Source organism: Lycorma delicatula, chromosome 2, assembly GCF_047948215.1.
Source record: "Lycorma delicatula isolate Av1 chromosome 2, ASM4794821v1, whole genome shotgun sequence".
NCBI lineage: Eukaryota > Metazoa > Arthropoda > Insecta > Hemiptera > Fulgoridae > Lycorma > Lycorma delicatula.
In genome coordinates, this window is record NC_134456.1 from 37,068,165 (window position 1) to 37,083,718 (window position 15,554).

General features: G+C 30.5%; 1 protein-coding gene across 4 annotated transcripts; it reads left to right on the plus strand.

The window, feature by feature from the left end:
• The first annotated feature begins 901 nt into the window (after positions 1 to 901).
• Positions 902 to 12,529, plus strand: LOC142320156 (folate receptor beta-like). 4 transcript variants are annotated; one of them, XM_075357838.1, is made up of 6 exons: positions 902 to 1,010; positions 3,568 to 3,730; positions 3,908 to 4,102; positions 7,937 to 8,152; positions 10,552 to 10,745; positions 12,119 to 12,529. In XM_075357838.1, the coding sequence occupies exons 2-6, from the start codon at positions 3,587 to 3,589 to the stop codon at positions 12,135 to 12,137; spliced, it is 768 nt and encodes a 255-aa protein (XP_075213953.1). In that variant the 5' UTR covers positions 902 to 1,010; positions 3,568 to 3,586; the 3' UTR covers positions 12,138 to 12,529. The 4 variants fall into 4 exon arrangements, with proteins under 4 accessions (XP_075213953.1, XP_075213952.1, XP_075213954.1 ...); XM_075357837.1 differs by having other exon boundaries at positions 903 to 1,024; XM_075357839.1 differs by having other exon boundaries at positions 909 to 1,027.
• The last annotated feature ends 3,025 nt before the right edge of the window (positions 12,530 to 15,554 follow it).

A 15,554-nucleotide genomic window follows, 5' to 3' on the forward strand; every position in this document is an offset into this window, starting at 1 on the left:
AAAGACCAAAAAAAATAAATTAACATTGTGGTCAGAGCATAATAAAATATGTAGATAACCTGGGTTAATGGGTAGGTACATTACTCCTTAACTGGTTAATAAAAATATAAATTAATTAAAAATATATTTAAAAATTTTTAGTTCATTATACCTTTTTTCATATGAAACGAGAATGAAATTTAATTTACTCTACGATACACAAAGATTTAGGCTATTGTTAATAATAAACAGCAATGAAACACATTTCCATCAATGAGATCCTTTGAATAACAAGCAAAAAATTGGGTTCCATTCTATTTATATATTTTTTTAAACCTCCAAGACTATCGTTAGGGTATTACTTAAGAGGATGAGATGAATGACAATTTTCTGCTGGTATGTGAAAATGCCAGATTTGACCCGCGATTCAAACCCGGGACCTCCGGAAGAAAGGTCGAGACGCTTAAGCCAAAGAGGCCTCTAAAAGTTTTATATAACTAACTACCATTTACTAAGCAAATTATTTTGCTGTGGGTTTGTTTTGGAGGTAAGTTTTCCTCCAAAATATTTCCCTCCAAAACAAATCCCATTATCCTTACCAACGTACTAAATAAAGTACTACATTTAAAAAGTGATTATGTAATGTTAATATTTATGACTAAAAAATACATAAAAGACACTATTATGACAACACATAAAAGAAACTTAAAACATTTTTTTTACGTTATCAAGGTTGTTTTATATTAGACTTATATTAGTGATAATCTCGCATAGGTATGTATTATTTCCATTTCAATATAATCCGTATTACAATTTTTTCCCCTTTAATTATACTTGATACTTATATTGCTTTAATTTAAAAAAAAATTATTAAAAAAAATTACATCTAGAGCAGAAAAAAGAAAATCTTACCTCTATGTTCACCTTTATCTTAGTATGGATGAAACTACTTGCGGCGCGAATTATTGCTGTTACATTCTTTTGTTGATGTACTCTTATTGGAGGGAGCATTTACTATGGCACTGTAATCGGTGTGGAACTTCATGTAGTATAAATCTTTTCATTTTATTTGAATATTAATGTTATACTTAGAATTAGTTTTTTTAAATTGGCTTACTTGGAATATTAAGAAAAACTATATTTGTTAATTAATGCTGTAGACTAGTCAACTATTATTTAGTAAACTGCTGCCTGAATTTAAATTAATGTACGGTCGTAGCTAGGCAGAATTGATTTATTTTTTGCAAGATGTAAAGTTGAATTTTATAAATTATATTTTAAGTTTTACTTGTGACATTCTATAAGGGTTAGTTTCTTATTCTGTGAGTGTCTGTTTTTGTACGCTATTTCCCTCTAAATAACAAAACTACCAAACGATATTAGTGTTTTAAAATTTCTTCGTAGGTTGTTATTAAATACAAGTTTCAACCTAATTTTGTTGTAGGGTAATTTAAAAACGAACGGTATGTAACAAAGGTGTATGGTTTTGTTATTATAAAATAAGTTTTTGAATGATCCAAAGGTGATGGGATGAGTATTCAGAAATTATATGTTTTTATTAATCACAATGATTAACAAACATTTTATACCAAAGATTTAGGTTCAATAATTTTTTTGTTATTAATACGTGCATTAGTAACTTGCTATAAGCAGTGCAATAGCAGATTATTTTTCTTGTGTAATTAAAGCCAGTTTTTTTTTTATCCATCATGGTGTATTTTGGGAGGGATTTTATACTCTTTTATGGGATGGTGAAATTAAAAGTGATTTAAACCCATTGTATATCTTCGCCATTGAGAACATCTATCTTCACTTTCATCTATGATTGCTGCCTAGAATTATTGTGTTTTTAAAATTTAATTAAAATATGTCCAAGGAATTAGAATATCTGAACCAACCAGCATTCATTCTTGTTTGGAAAATGATTTTTAATTTTCACACAAATGGACTGAGGGGATATTCAGTCTAATTTGACAATCCTCTGACATTAACTGCTTTAATTTTCATCATATAGGTATCAAATGATTAGTCTATACGCACGACATACATTGGGTATGTTTATTTAAAAAAACAAAAATGACATACAATACACATTTTACCAAATAGAAGAAAGTTTATTTCTTCTATTATGAATATTTCCAGGCTAATAAAGCAAAATTGGTTAAAAAACCTTTTTCTATATATTCATTGAATGTGTATATATGTAAAATTCACAAGTGTAAGTATAAATTTTCAAGATAATATGTTTGTTTTGGTATTAATTTTCCCCCTACAATACATAATATAAAAAGGGGAGATGTAGTTGATGTCTTGAGATAATAGATGGTAGGCCTTGCCATTCATTGGATGATCATAACAGTCAATAAAAGGCGTAAAATATACTGGTGACTATTTAAAAAGATGACATGTACTCAAAAGTCAATAATCTTGGTATTTGTGGTTTTCACCTTGGCGATTGTAAATTAAAAAAAATAGTGTTGTAGTGTTTGGCTTTTAAAGAATAGAAAAATTACATATTTCCCTAGCGATGATAATGTATCATTACATTGAATTTGTATCATTACTCTTGTGTTTACACCTTTTTTTTTGTACATTCTGTGTCCAATTTTTATTCGTTCTTAAACTGAAATTTCTGCCAATTGATTTCAGTCATTGGTAGGTTGTAATGAAACTTTAATGCGATTAATGAGTTTCTGAACTTTATAATATATTGGCAAACATAACCTAATTTTCGCTTTGTTAGTTAACCTCATCTAATTAACTTTAAGTAGTATATTGGTTGGTTGGTAGGTTGAGTCAATTGTATACAAACCAATTCTTTAGTCCCAAAATAATGTATATTAACTTGTACAATACTAAGTTACACAATTTTTGGTGAAGGTGCTGTATAACTTACATGGGACACAACTTGGGTGAAAGGCATCATATTGACACTTTTCTTTTGTTGCTGTATTTGAGTCATTTCTGTTAATTGGTGTTTTTCCTTCTCATAAGTTAAAAAAAGTAAAAAAAAATCCATTATTATTATTAAATTTTAAACAAGAAGATTATTAGTAGAGTGACACTTTTTTGTGTGTATTGATGATGAACACACTGACTATAACAACATATGCCAAGATTATTGACTTTTCAATGTGCGTCATCTTTCTAAATAATTACAAATCATCTAGTCAGGTTTGTATTTGGTCCTGGGATGTCCAAATGATGTAATGGTTAGCATGTAACATTGACTTCTAGATCATTTAGTTTCAGATTGGGGAGGGGAATTTCCCCCCCCCCTATCATTTCAATCAAACTATCTTGTTAAAATGTGTGCATTTTCATGTCCAAAGTTAAAAAAAAAGGAATTTGGAAAGTTGTTTCAAAATGATTAAAATTTTCTGCACTAATACTGACACTTAGGTGGTACATTCCTCTTTTTAACATTGTTAATGTTGGTAATAATTGCAATGATATGTAGGTGTAAGCATTGGTAATGATTGATTTTCTGTCCCATCTTATTGAATGCAATAGAAAGTAATTATTACATCACAAATTTTTATATTAATTAGTACTAATTAATAATACATTTGCAATGGTTTTTTTCAGGTACATATTTTAACAAAGGATGTTTCTCTTTATTTTATTTCTTAATATTTTATCAGCTGTTTGTGGACAGCTAACAAATGACCAAAATACCTTATTAGACTGGTGTTTAGATTCACATTTTCATAAACTAAAACCAGGTCCAGAATCTGAACTGTATCAACAAGTAAGTAATAAATAGCAAATACTATTTTGTTCAAAATTACACAACTTTTATCAAATATGTATTTGTCTTAAATGCTTAACTAAAAAAAATTATTTAATGGTTAGTTAAAATTTAAATATTAAGAAATGTTATAAATGCATGTTAACAAATTTTTACTTTTTTTTTGTTCTGTTGTAGTGCTCACCTTGGAAAGAAAGATCTTGTTGTACTTATAATGTTACTGTACTTATACATAATGATAAAAATCATCATAATTTTAATCTTAATCATTGCAGTAAGGAAAAAAACTTGTCTGCTGCATGTAAACAACATTTTATTCAGGACTTATGCTTTTTTGAGTGTTCACCAAATATTGGTCCATGGGTTGTGAAGGTAATTTATTGTTATTAAAATTATTTTTTTTGCTATTATTAGTAATTTTTTCAAGGAAAAAACTTTAATAAAAAGAATTGACCGCTGTGGTTACGTTACTTTGTACCCTTCAATTTCCAGGATACTGCTCCCTTAGATATTCGTGTTGCTAAACCATTAGGTTATAAAGTGCGTTATCTTTAATGTAACTATTATAGATAATAAATCAAATTAATAGTTCTCAAAATTGAGAGATTGTTTAATCCCTGGCTAAATAAAATTAGTCAAGAAGTCCCCACACTCCTTCCTGCAATTAAATGTAGCTATTGTTTTGAAAGTCACATAGTGTTCACTTCCCGACATAATTTTTTTACTGCCATTGGTAACTGTGCTCTGGACGAGCAGGATACTCTCATTGGCTCCTTGTTTTAGTTGCAGAGCCGTGGCTGATGAGAGCAGATAGTGTTAAGGAGCGATTGGTGAAATGTCACCATTACCGATTCAACTTAATCTATTCTAGGCAATAAAATTTATTCATAAATGGGTGGCAGAACTTAATATACTATGGTAAACAATGCTCGGGGATATTAAAAACTGCCTAAATATGTATTTAGACATATTTAAACAGGCATTTTGGCCTACTTTTGTGATTGAATTATCAGATGGAGATATGGTGGCATGTTGCAGCCTGCCATGCTTTATAAGCATGATTTCCAAATGCAGTGCCCCACACTAGTATTGTTATTTTTTTTCTATGAATGTCCAATTTTTGGCAGTTCACAAGCCAGGAATCTAGTTCTCTAGACTAAGAAGAATCTTCATTTTGTGCACAAGTCAGATCCGCTACATGTCATTAAATGGGCTGGGATGACATCACGATGCTTGTTTAGACTGAATGTTTTTTTTTTTAAGAATACATAAATGGTGATTCTGATTTACAAATGGTGGAAAGATTAATAATCTCAACTTCAAGAGAAAGGAATCAGAACGATTTCCAGGTCACTAGATCAGCTGTAGCTCACAAGTATCACTGATCCCATTCCAATGGCCATTGCAAAGTCAAAACTTTCCTACACTGACAACTCTTTGTGTGGAGTAATCAAGGTATGTGTACTTTAATATCAATAACCTACAAATAAAGAATTACATTACGTGAAGGAAGCCTTTTGAATCGTAACTTTGAAGATGCTTTGCAACATATGAAGGAGGATGTAGAGATGCTTAGCTATCTGTGTTTAGCATGATGTTCTCACATATCTGTTGGGTATACAGTTCTTTAATATTAAATTATATATATTTAATATTATATATATTATTGAATTTTATATATAAATTCAGAATGAATCAGGTTAAAATGTATAATTTCTAGGGATTCAGGGACTTATCTATCGTATAGCAGCTTTTTGGAGTCTGTGTAGTGTAGTAACTTATTTTTAAATAGTTACAATACATTTTTTATTAATCCTTAAACATGTTTTTTGCTTATGTAATGTCATAGAACCACTGCTGTCATACCACATTCATATGTGGTTCATACCACAGTTATTCGCGTACGTATTTGTTTTCTTCTACAGTCATATCTTACCAAGCGGGACATGGATGGTTGTTCTTCAGAACACTGTGATGTTTTAAACTGTGAATAATGGAACATTAGATTTATCCAGAATACATAATTGTTCGAACACTAGAAGGACATTATGGTTAAGTAGAAACAATTTTTAATTTAATGATAAATGTGAACTTTATGAAAAAATTAAAAACCCACTTTTATTTAATAAATATACTTACACAAAAAGAGAGAATAGTTTGCCCAGAGCTTAAAGAGTACTAATGAATAATTAAATTTAATATAAAGTATATAATGTGATATTAGACTATATAAACATAATTTCTGAAAAATTCTTCTTTAAAAATTAACACTGAAGTGTCCACTATATTTTCTATTTTTTCACTTAAACTCAGCAGGTATTTAATATTTTAAATGATATAATGTTATATATAAAAAAAAAATCACTTCAAATTACAGCTAAGCAGAATAAAAAGGTTGCATGAGTAAAAAATGCAATGTGATCAGCATAATTAAAAAGATGCTGACAAGGATTATGGTTAAAAATTAATATTAATTAATGTCAGTTACAGTATTTGATTTAATTATATTGAATACATTTTTATGATATTAAATTAAAATTGTTATTGTTACATTCAACTTTACACTGTAGGATGTGACAATGTTAATTGAGTACTAACTCTATTCTACTCTTGGTCATTCTTGACCTGCTTATTGTTGCTGAATTTTGTCCCATGTAAAAACTGTTTGTGAGGTCCAAATAAAAGAAAAAAAAATCTGATACTTTAGATCAGGATTGTAAGGTGGATGTTGCAACACCTTCCAACCCTACTTCTGAATAGCTTCCCGTATTTGTTGAACAGTATGGGGCGGGCAAGCGTTATCATTTATTAGAATTTAACTTTTTGAGAGAAACAGGATGTTTCCTTCTTACAGATTAAGTTTATTTTCTAGCATGTCACTATAGCACTGTGTTGATTGTATGTTGTTTTAAATAATCTCAATAAATTGAACCTTTATAGTTCCAAAACATTGTTAGCATCCTTTATTGAGTGATTTGTAGGTTTTGAATTTTTTTGTGCCAGGTGAACTTAGATGATTTTATTCCATACTCTGATGTTCCATCTCAAAATGATGAATCCAAATTTCATTACAGGTTATTGTGTGATCTAATATAATACCTTACGCTAGAAACTGTCGTTTAAGTTCCGTACAATGTTAATTTGCATGTCAGATTCTGAGTCAAACCTTCTCAGAACCCATCTTGAACTCGTTTTGCAATAAATAAGCCTATTATGGTAGAATTGATAATACTAATACTACACTTCAAATTTCAGCAATTTCCCAAATTTTTGTGTGTATCCTTGCGAAAAAAAATTTTAAACCTTTTGGTCTTCTGCCTTTGTGAAATTTGATAACACTTTTTTGCCTGATTTAAACTTTTCAATCCATTTTTAATAGACTATTTGCCATATTGTTTTAACATGTCAATAAATTTCAGCCAATTTTATACTTTTAGAGGATAAAAATCTTTTCATAGCATGCTGTTCTACTAAAGTACACGTTTCAAGCAGAGCCAACATTTTGAAATAAAGAGGTTATAATAATGAAATTTCTTTTTGAACAGCTGATATTTTCTGTCAGGGATACTAATGTGAATGCCTGACAGTTTCAGTTTGTTTTATTAAATAGTTTAATTACTCTCTTATGTGAGTCTGTTTTTCCAAGAATTAATGTATCAAGTTAAAAACATAATATATGACTACGTACATCCACACTCTACAAAACTGTCTGCAATGAGACATGACCTAAAATAATTTCTTGTAAACAATTTTATAATTATTGGATTTTATTTGTTTTTATAATGTAATAGTTACAGTATAAATCATCTATTGTATTTATTTGTAAATAAACCTTATTATTGATTAAAAATTGGTTTCATCATTCATTACAAAATTCTGAATAGCAATAAATGACTTATTTGGGAACTTAACTTGGCAAAAACATTTTACTGACCAAAGCAAATTAGTTTTAATTATCTCAGAATTGTAAAAACTTAAAATTTCTTTAAAATCTGTAAAAAAAATGTTAATACTTAAAATTTTGCTTTTTGTTATAAACTTTTATGAGTTTGAAAATTGTTATACAGAACTAATTTTTTATCTGCTACTTCAAAACTGATTTTTAAGATCTGCTTGGAGTACATAAATTCTTTCATTTGCCTTTTTGAAAGTTAATTTGCCAAAAATATTATTTTTACCAGTAAATTTAATCATGTTTCTTTGTAGGTTGATATGAAGAAGAGAAAAGAGCGATTTTATCAAGTTCCTTTATGTAGACGTAATTGCAATGCATGGTTTGAAGCTTGTAAATATGATTTTACTTGTTCAGATAATTGGTATCGTAATTTTAACTGGGATAAAAATGGTAATCACTGTCCTCCAGAATCTAAATGTGCTACATTTGAAGAAGTTTTTACAAATGCTACAAATTTTTGCGAAAAGGTATGTTGTAAGAAAACGTTTTTTCAGTAGTTACTTTTTGGAAGTTGTACTAAGGTTTAAATAAATTTTGAGTTAGTCATTTTGAAAATTTGATAAGTAATTTACATTACATTAGTGAATATTAAAATATTTATGAGACGTATGTATCAATTTTGTGATTAAAAAAATCAAGTTTTATTCTTACATAGCTAATATAAGATACTTAATTTTAACATGAATATTTTCTTTGCTGGCTTCAATAAAAAACTGGGTTCTTAAATTTGAATTGCAGGGTTTTTTATCATTACTAAATGTGTACATGTTGATTCTCTCTAAAAGCATTAGAGAATCTAAGAAATGCTAATTAGGTCTTAGATTTCATGAAGGGAAAATCCTGAAATTTATCTCCCTGGGGGCAACGATTGTATTTATTAAAGTTGGTTGTTATTCCACCAGCTAACAAATGAAGAGACCAAACAGCTGGGGCAAGAAGTTCTGCCCCTACAAGTGCCCGTGGCTTTTTCAGAGGATAGATGAGCAGTAGGGGTTTAGGGCACTCTGTTGCTGTGGGTGTGAGAGATTGCCCCCAAAGGTGGAGGAAACTTCTACAGGAAGTCGATGGCCTCCTATTCAGGTAATGGAGAGTAAAAGTGGGTGAAATGCTGACAAAGGCAATTACTAAAGGTAAAAGGGAAAATAAACCAGCAGAGGAAATATGGTCAAGGATAAAATCATCTATGAGGGAAGTTGCACAGAAAGGAATTGGTTTCTAAGAGGGTACCCAGGCAAAGAAACCTTGGGTAACATAAGAAATTATATGAAAAATGTAAATATAAAAATAAAAAAGGAACATACAACAGAGCAATCTATTGAAGATTGACTTACAAATTAAAGAGAGAAACACAAAGATAGGAAAAAAGGTGGCTAAAAGAATGTAAAGACAGAAAAGAAAAGAGTATGACTTGTATAAAAAGGTAAAAAATCCCTCATGGTATAGAAGAAATCCTACTTATAACACGAGAAAATTGAGAAGAAAGATGGTAAAAATCTTTATAAAGATGAGATAAAGCGATAAGGGTAGATTTATTCATAACTTGCATTAGCAGGAGTAAAATAAGGTAGTGAATTGAACAACTTGTTAATATAGCTAAATTGTTTCTCATTTTGTAATCGACAGTTTATTAATTATCAATTTATTCATTGTAATGAGTTTACTTTATAATTTTTATAATCTGAAAAAAATACATGACATCGGTATTTTGGATACATTGTTTACAGTTAGAAGGAATGGTGTTTTTACGGTTTTGTTGGCTTCATTACTCATCAACACCTTTGAGTAATAAAATAAATTTTAGATGGTTTTATCATACATAAAAGGTACTACTTACTGCTGTAAACATTGCAGATTTTTACCACCTGTCTCACATGTGATTTTGGGCCTCAAAAAGGAAACATTTTCAAAATCTTATGATTTGGTGGACACTTGGTAACAGTCCAATTTTTTTTATAAATACTGCTAGTACCTAAGAGATAAAAGGTAAAAAACAGACCTGTTATACCATAAGCCCTTCATTATTTATTTTGAGTCTAAAATTTGTAAAAAACAATTTGTAAATATAACTTCAGTAAACATTACAAGATTTGGTTATGTAACAAAACCCACCGGGTTGGTCTAGTGGTGAACGCGTCTTCCCAAATCAGCTGATTTGGAAGTCGAGAGTTCCAGCGTTCAAGTCCTAGTAAAGCCAGCTATTTTTACACGGACTTGAATACTAGATCGTGGATACCGGTGTTCTTTGGTGGTTGGGTTTCAATTAACCACCATCTCAGGTATGGTCGAACTGAGAATGTACAAGACTACACTTCATTCACATTCATACATAACATCCTCTGAAGTATTATCTAAACGGCAGTTACCGGAGGCTAAACAGGAAAAAGAAAGGTTATGTAACAAAATGAATCTTGAGTACACTAAGATGAAGTTCCATCTTTACTCTTTCCAAAAAGCCCACTTTTACCCTCTACATGATGTAAAATAAGAGTGCTACAGCTTATGGAAAAAATGATGAAAACGGCTGTTTTTACCTGTTGGGAGGGTTAGAAAATATTTTATTACTCATGAAAAATTTTTTTTTAAATATAAAAAAATATTTTTTGGCCACTACAAGTTTGGTAGTTATCATATACTAAATATCATCAAAAATAGTGGTGCACTGATCATTTGTTGAATTAAAATGGAATACCACATACATTATAAACAATGCTGCCATTGTGTGGGCAAAAGGGAAATCAGTAAAAGATACTGAGCATAGAATTAAAAAGTGCTTTGTATTTTTTTATCACCTCATTTGCTAAATGCGGTGTAAATTTTATTTATGTGCAATTTAATATATGTATAGTACAACAAATTGTTATTACAGGTATGGGATCATTCTTGGCAAGTTGTAGATGATTCTGAACCATGCATGACATTAAGATTTAATGAAACAAGTGGAAACTCAAACGTTAAGGTTGCGATACATAGAGCAAATCAAATTTTGCAATTCAGTAGTTCTCCAAAATTAACTGTTCCTGTATCTTCTCTAATTGCTGTTCTCCTGTTGTTGGTGCCTAAGTAAGTTGATGGGAAGGAAAATATTATAAAGAGAAATAACAGTTATTTAATATATAATGTAAATAAGAGTAGTTTTTTCTTACCAGAGGAATGATAAAAAAATAAATTAGTAAGAAAACCTAAAAAGCTCAGTTTCTGTTTGTTGATAGAAACCGAGCACTTAAGCAATTGATTAATTAGTTATCTATATATTTGTTACGTTTGTTAAAGTGTAATTATCAACAAGTTCCTGAATAAGATAGTGCTATTCCAGTTTACCCTGTGGATAGGTAGATTAATATTTCTTACTAACCATCCTTTTTTTTATCCTTGATTCCTTCTTTCTCAGTATTAAGTTCTGTGGGTATAGGTCTGATTTTGCTAACCCACCAGGTTGGTCTAGTGGTAGATGCGTCTTCATAAATCAGCTGATTTCAAAGTTCCAACGTTCAAATCCTAGTAAAGGCAGTTACTTTTATATGGATTTGAATACTAGATCGTCGATATCGGTGTTCTTTGGTGGTTGGGTTTCAATTAACCACGTATCTCAGAAATGGTCGACCTGAGACTGTATAAGACTATATTTCACTTACACTCATACATATCTCTGAAGTAATATCTGACACTGATTCCCAATGATTACCTGACATATTCCCAGTGATATATATATATATAAAATATAATATAATAAGAGTGAGATGTGCGCTTGGTGCTTTCTGGTTGGAAAGCTGTATGTGAACTAATCCAATGCTCTGTTTCCTGTTCAATGACTACACAAGTTTAGTGATAAAGGCTGGGGCCCCTAATCCTTCCCCTCTCACAAAAAGAAATGATCAGTACTGTTTTTTAAGTTTGCATAAAACTACTTAATATATTTATTGAAAAATACACCCTGTATTCCTTTTGGAAAAATATTAACTGATAATGTGAATTTTGAAGCAATAAAAAATTTACAGCATTTTCAGAGCGAGTCCATAGAAATTACATAATTTGGGGCAGTGCACATTCAAGCTGCATTGCTACTTGTGATAAAGCTGTATACTGAAGCTTTTCCATGCTTTATAACTGTGTATTGTTACTGATTTTAAAATATTTATTTATTAAAAGTTACATTAACTAGCTGATACCCATTTATAATTACAGTTGATTTTTTGTGGAAGCCTGGCCAGAATTCAAACCCAGAGCCTTTTGAATCTCCACTGAGGTCAGCAGTATACAAAATGTACTAACAACATTTTTTTAAAATTAATTAATTATTTATTTATTAATAAATAATTTTTATGTATTTTACAAATTGACATTGTCCATTTCAGATGAAACAAAATGATGTGCGTCAGTTGAATATATGTAAAATTAATTTTCATGTTTGTGATAGATTTTTTATTTTGTTGCAGATTTATTTGTATCTTTTAAATGTTTAACAAGTTCTGCAAGCATATCTGTTGACATTTTTTCATACAACAAAGGAAGATTACACAATGGATTTAGCTTCATTATTTCAATGTGATTCTTATGATCTATTAGGGAATGAACTACTCCCAAATTAAGTTCAGTTGCATTTATTAAATAATGCTTTTATTTATTGTATAGAAATGACATGTGAACATTAACTGAACACTGGACATACACATCTCAGGCAGCTCGACTTGAAGCCAACTGGCCTGCACTGACCAGTCCGCACCACAAGCACACACGCAACCAAAATTTATCATCACTACATGATGATCTAAACATTTTCTTAGTTACTAGAATATAAGAATAAGCATTGGTTGTATTTATAGTTAATAAATTGTTATTTTATTTTATATCTTTTTTTTCACTTAATTAAACAATTTTTTTTTATATTTCTTTCAGAAGTAAGTGAATTTTTTCTGGATTCCAAGATTCATAGAATGTAAGAATGGTATCCGTTGTCCAACAGATACTTGCTTTCAATTATTAAATAAATATTCAAATTTATATCACTTTATATCAATATTTTATGAATGTTTTTAGTAGAAAAATTCATAAAATATTTTAAGTTTTAATGATAATATTTAATATATTCTGTACTTTTACTACATAAATCAAAGTGGAGTGTGCCTACTTCAGACTCCGAAATAAAGAAGTTGTAACTACACTTATGTAGTACTTTATTCACATTTTGAAGTTATAACTACCTTTATGGAAAAATTTAATTGTAACTTTAGAGGGTTTTTTTTTGTCTTCAGTCATTTGATTGGTTTGATGCAGCTCTCCAAGATTCCCTATCCAGTTCTAGTCGTTTCATTTTGATATACCCACCACATCCTACATCCCTAACAATTTTTTCCTTCTACCTGTCCCTCCAGAATTAAAGCGACCATTCCAGGATGCCTTAATATGTGCCCTATAAATCTGTCGCTTCTTTTAGCTATATTTTTCCAAATGCTACTTTCTTCATCTATTTGCCACAACACCTCTTCATTTGTCACTTTATCCACCCATCTGATTTTTAACATTCTCCTATAGCACCACATTTCAAAAGCTTCATATATTTTCTTCTCAGGTACTTCAATCCTCCAAGTTTCACTTCCATTTAAAGGAGCACTCCAAACATACTCTTTCAAGAATCTTTTCCTGACATTTAAGTTAAATTTGATGTAAACAAATTATATTTCTGACTGAAGGCTCATTTCGCCTGTGCTATTCGGCATTTATATCGCTCCTGCTTTGGCCATCTTTAGTAATTCTACTTCCCAAATAACAAAATTCCTCTACCTCCATAATCTTTTCTCCTCCTATTTTCACATTCAGTGGTCCATCTTTGTTATTTCTACTATATTTCATTACTTTCGTTTTGTTCTTGTTTATTTTCATGCGGCAGTTCTTGTGTAGGATTTCATCCATGCCATTCATTGTTTCTTCTAAATCCCTTTTACTCTCAGCTAGAATTACTATATCATCAGCAAATCGTAGCATCTTTATCTTTTCACCTTGTACTGTTACTCCAGATCTAAATTGTTCTTTAACATCATTAACTGCTAGTTCTACGTAAAGATTAAAAAGTAACGGGGATAGGGAACATCCTTGTCGGACTCCCTTTCTTATGTTCTTCAATTATTACTGTTGCTGTTTGGTTCCTGTAAATGTTAGCAATTGTTCTTCTATCTCTGTATTTGAATCTTAATTTTTTTTAAATGCTGAACATTTTATTCCAGTCTACGTTATCGAATGCCTTTTCTAGGTCTATAAATGCCAACTATGTTGGTTTGTTTTGCTTTAATCTTCCTTCTTCTATTAATCTGAGGCCTAAAATTGCTTCCCTTGTCCCTATACTTTTCCTGAAATCAAATTGGTCTTCTCCTAAAACTACTTCCACTCTCCTCTCAATTCTTCTGTATAGAATTCTAGTTAAGTTTTTTGATGCATGACTATTAAACTAATTGTTCTTCACATTTATCTGCTCCTGCTTTCTTTGGTATCATGACTATAACGCTGTTTTTGAAGTCTGACGGAAATTCCTCTTTTTCATAAATATTACACACCAGTTTGTATAATCTATCAATCGCTTCCTCACCTGCACTTCGCAGTAATTCTACAGGTATTCCGTCTATTCCTGGAGCCTTTCTGCCATTCAAATCTTTTAATGCTCAGATCTCAGTATTGTTTCTCCCATTTCATCCTCTTCATTCTCTATAACACCATTTTCTAATTCATTTCCTCCGTATAACTATTCAATATATTCCACCCACCTCTCGACATTACCTTTCGTATTATATATTGGTGTACCATGTTTGTTTAACACATTATTAGATTTTAATTTATGCACCCCAAAATTTTCCTTAACTTTCCTGTATGCTCCGTCTATTTTACCAATGTTCATTTCTCTTTCCACTTCTGAACACTTTTCTTTAATCCACTCTTCTTTTGCTAGTTTGCACTTTCTGTTTATAGTACTTATTAATTGTCAATAGTTCCCTTTACTATCTTCATCACTAGCATTCTTATATTTTCTACGTTTATCAATCAGCTGCAATATATTGTCTTGAAACCCAAGGTTTTCTACCAGTTCTCTTTGTTCCGCCTAAGTTCGCTTCTGCTGATTTAAGAATTTCCTTTTTAACATTCTCCCATTCTTCTTCTACATTTTCTACCTTATTTTTTTTACTTAGACTTCTTGCGATGTCCTCGAATTCTTCTTTACCTCCTCTTCTTCAAGCTTCTCTAAATTCCACCGATTCATCTGACACCTTTTCTTCAGGTTTTTAAACCCCCAATCTACATTTCATTATCACTAAATTATGGTCGCTATCAATGTTTGCTCCAGGATAAGTTTTGCAGTCAACGAGTTGACTTCTAAATCTTTGCTTAACCATGATATAATCTATCCTGATACCTTGCAGTATCGCCTGGCTTTTTCCAAGTGTATATTCTTCTATTATGATTTTTAAACTGGGTGTTGGCAATTACTAAATTATACTTCGTACAAAACTCTTAAGTCAGTCCCCTCTTTCATTTCTTTTGCCCAGCCCATATTCACCCACATTATTTCCTTCCTTGCCTTCTCTAATGCTTGCATTCCTCTCTCTAACTACTTTAAATTTTCATCCCTTTTTATGTGTTTAATTGCTTTGTCAGTTTCTTCACATACACACCCTACCTCATCATCATGGGCACTTGTAGGCATGTAGACATTAACAATCGTTGTCGGCTTAAGTTTTGATTTTATCCTAATTACAATGATTCTGTTGCTATGTATTTTGAAATATTCTACTCTCTTCCCTATCTTCTTGTTCATTACAAAACCTACTTCTGCCTGCCCTTTATTTGAAGCTGTGTTAATTATTCTAAAATCACCTAACGAAAAGT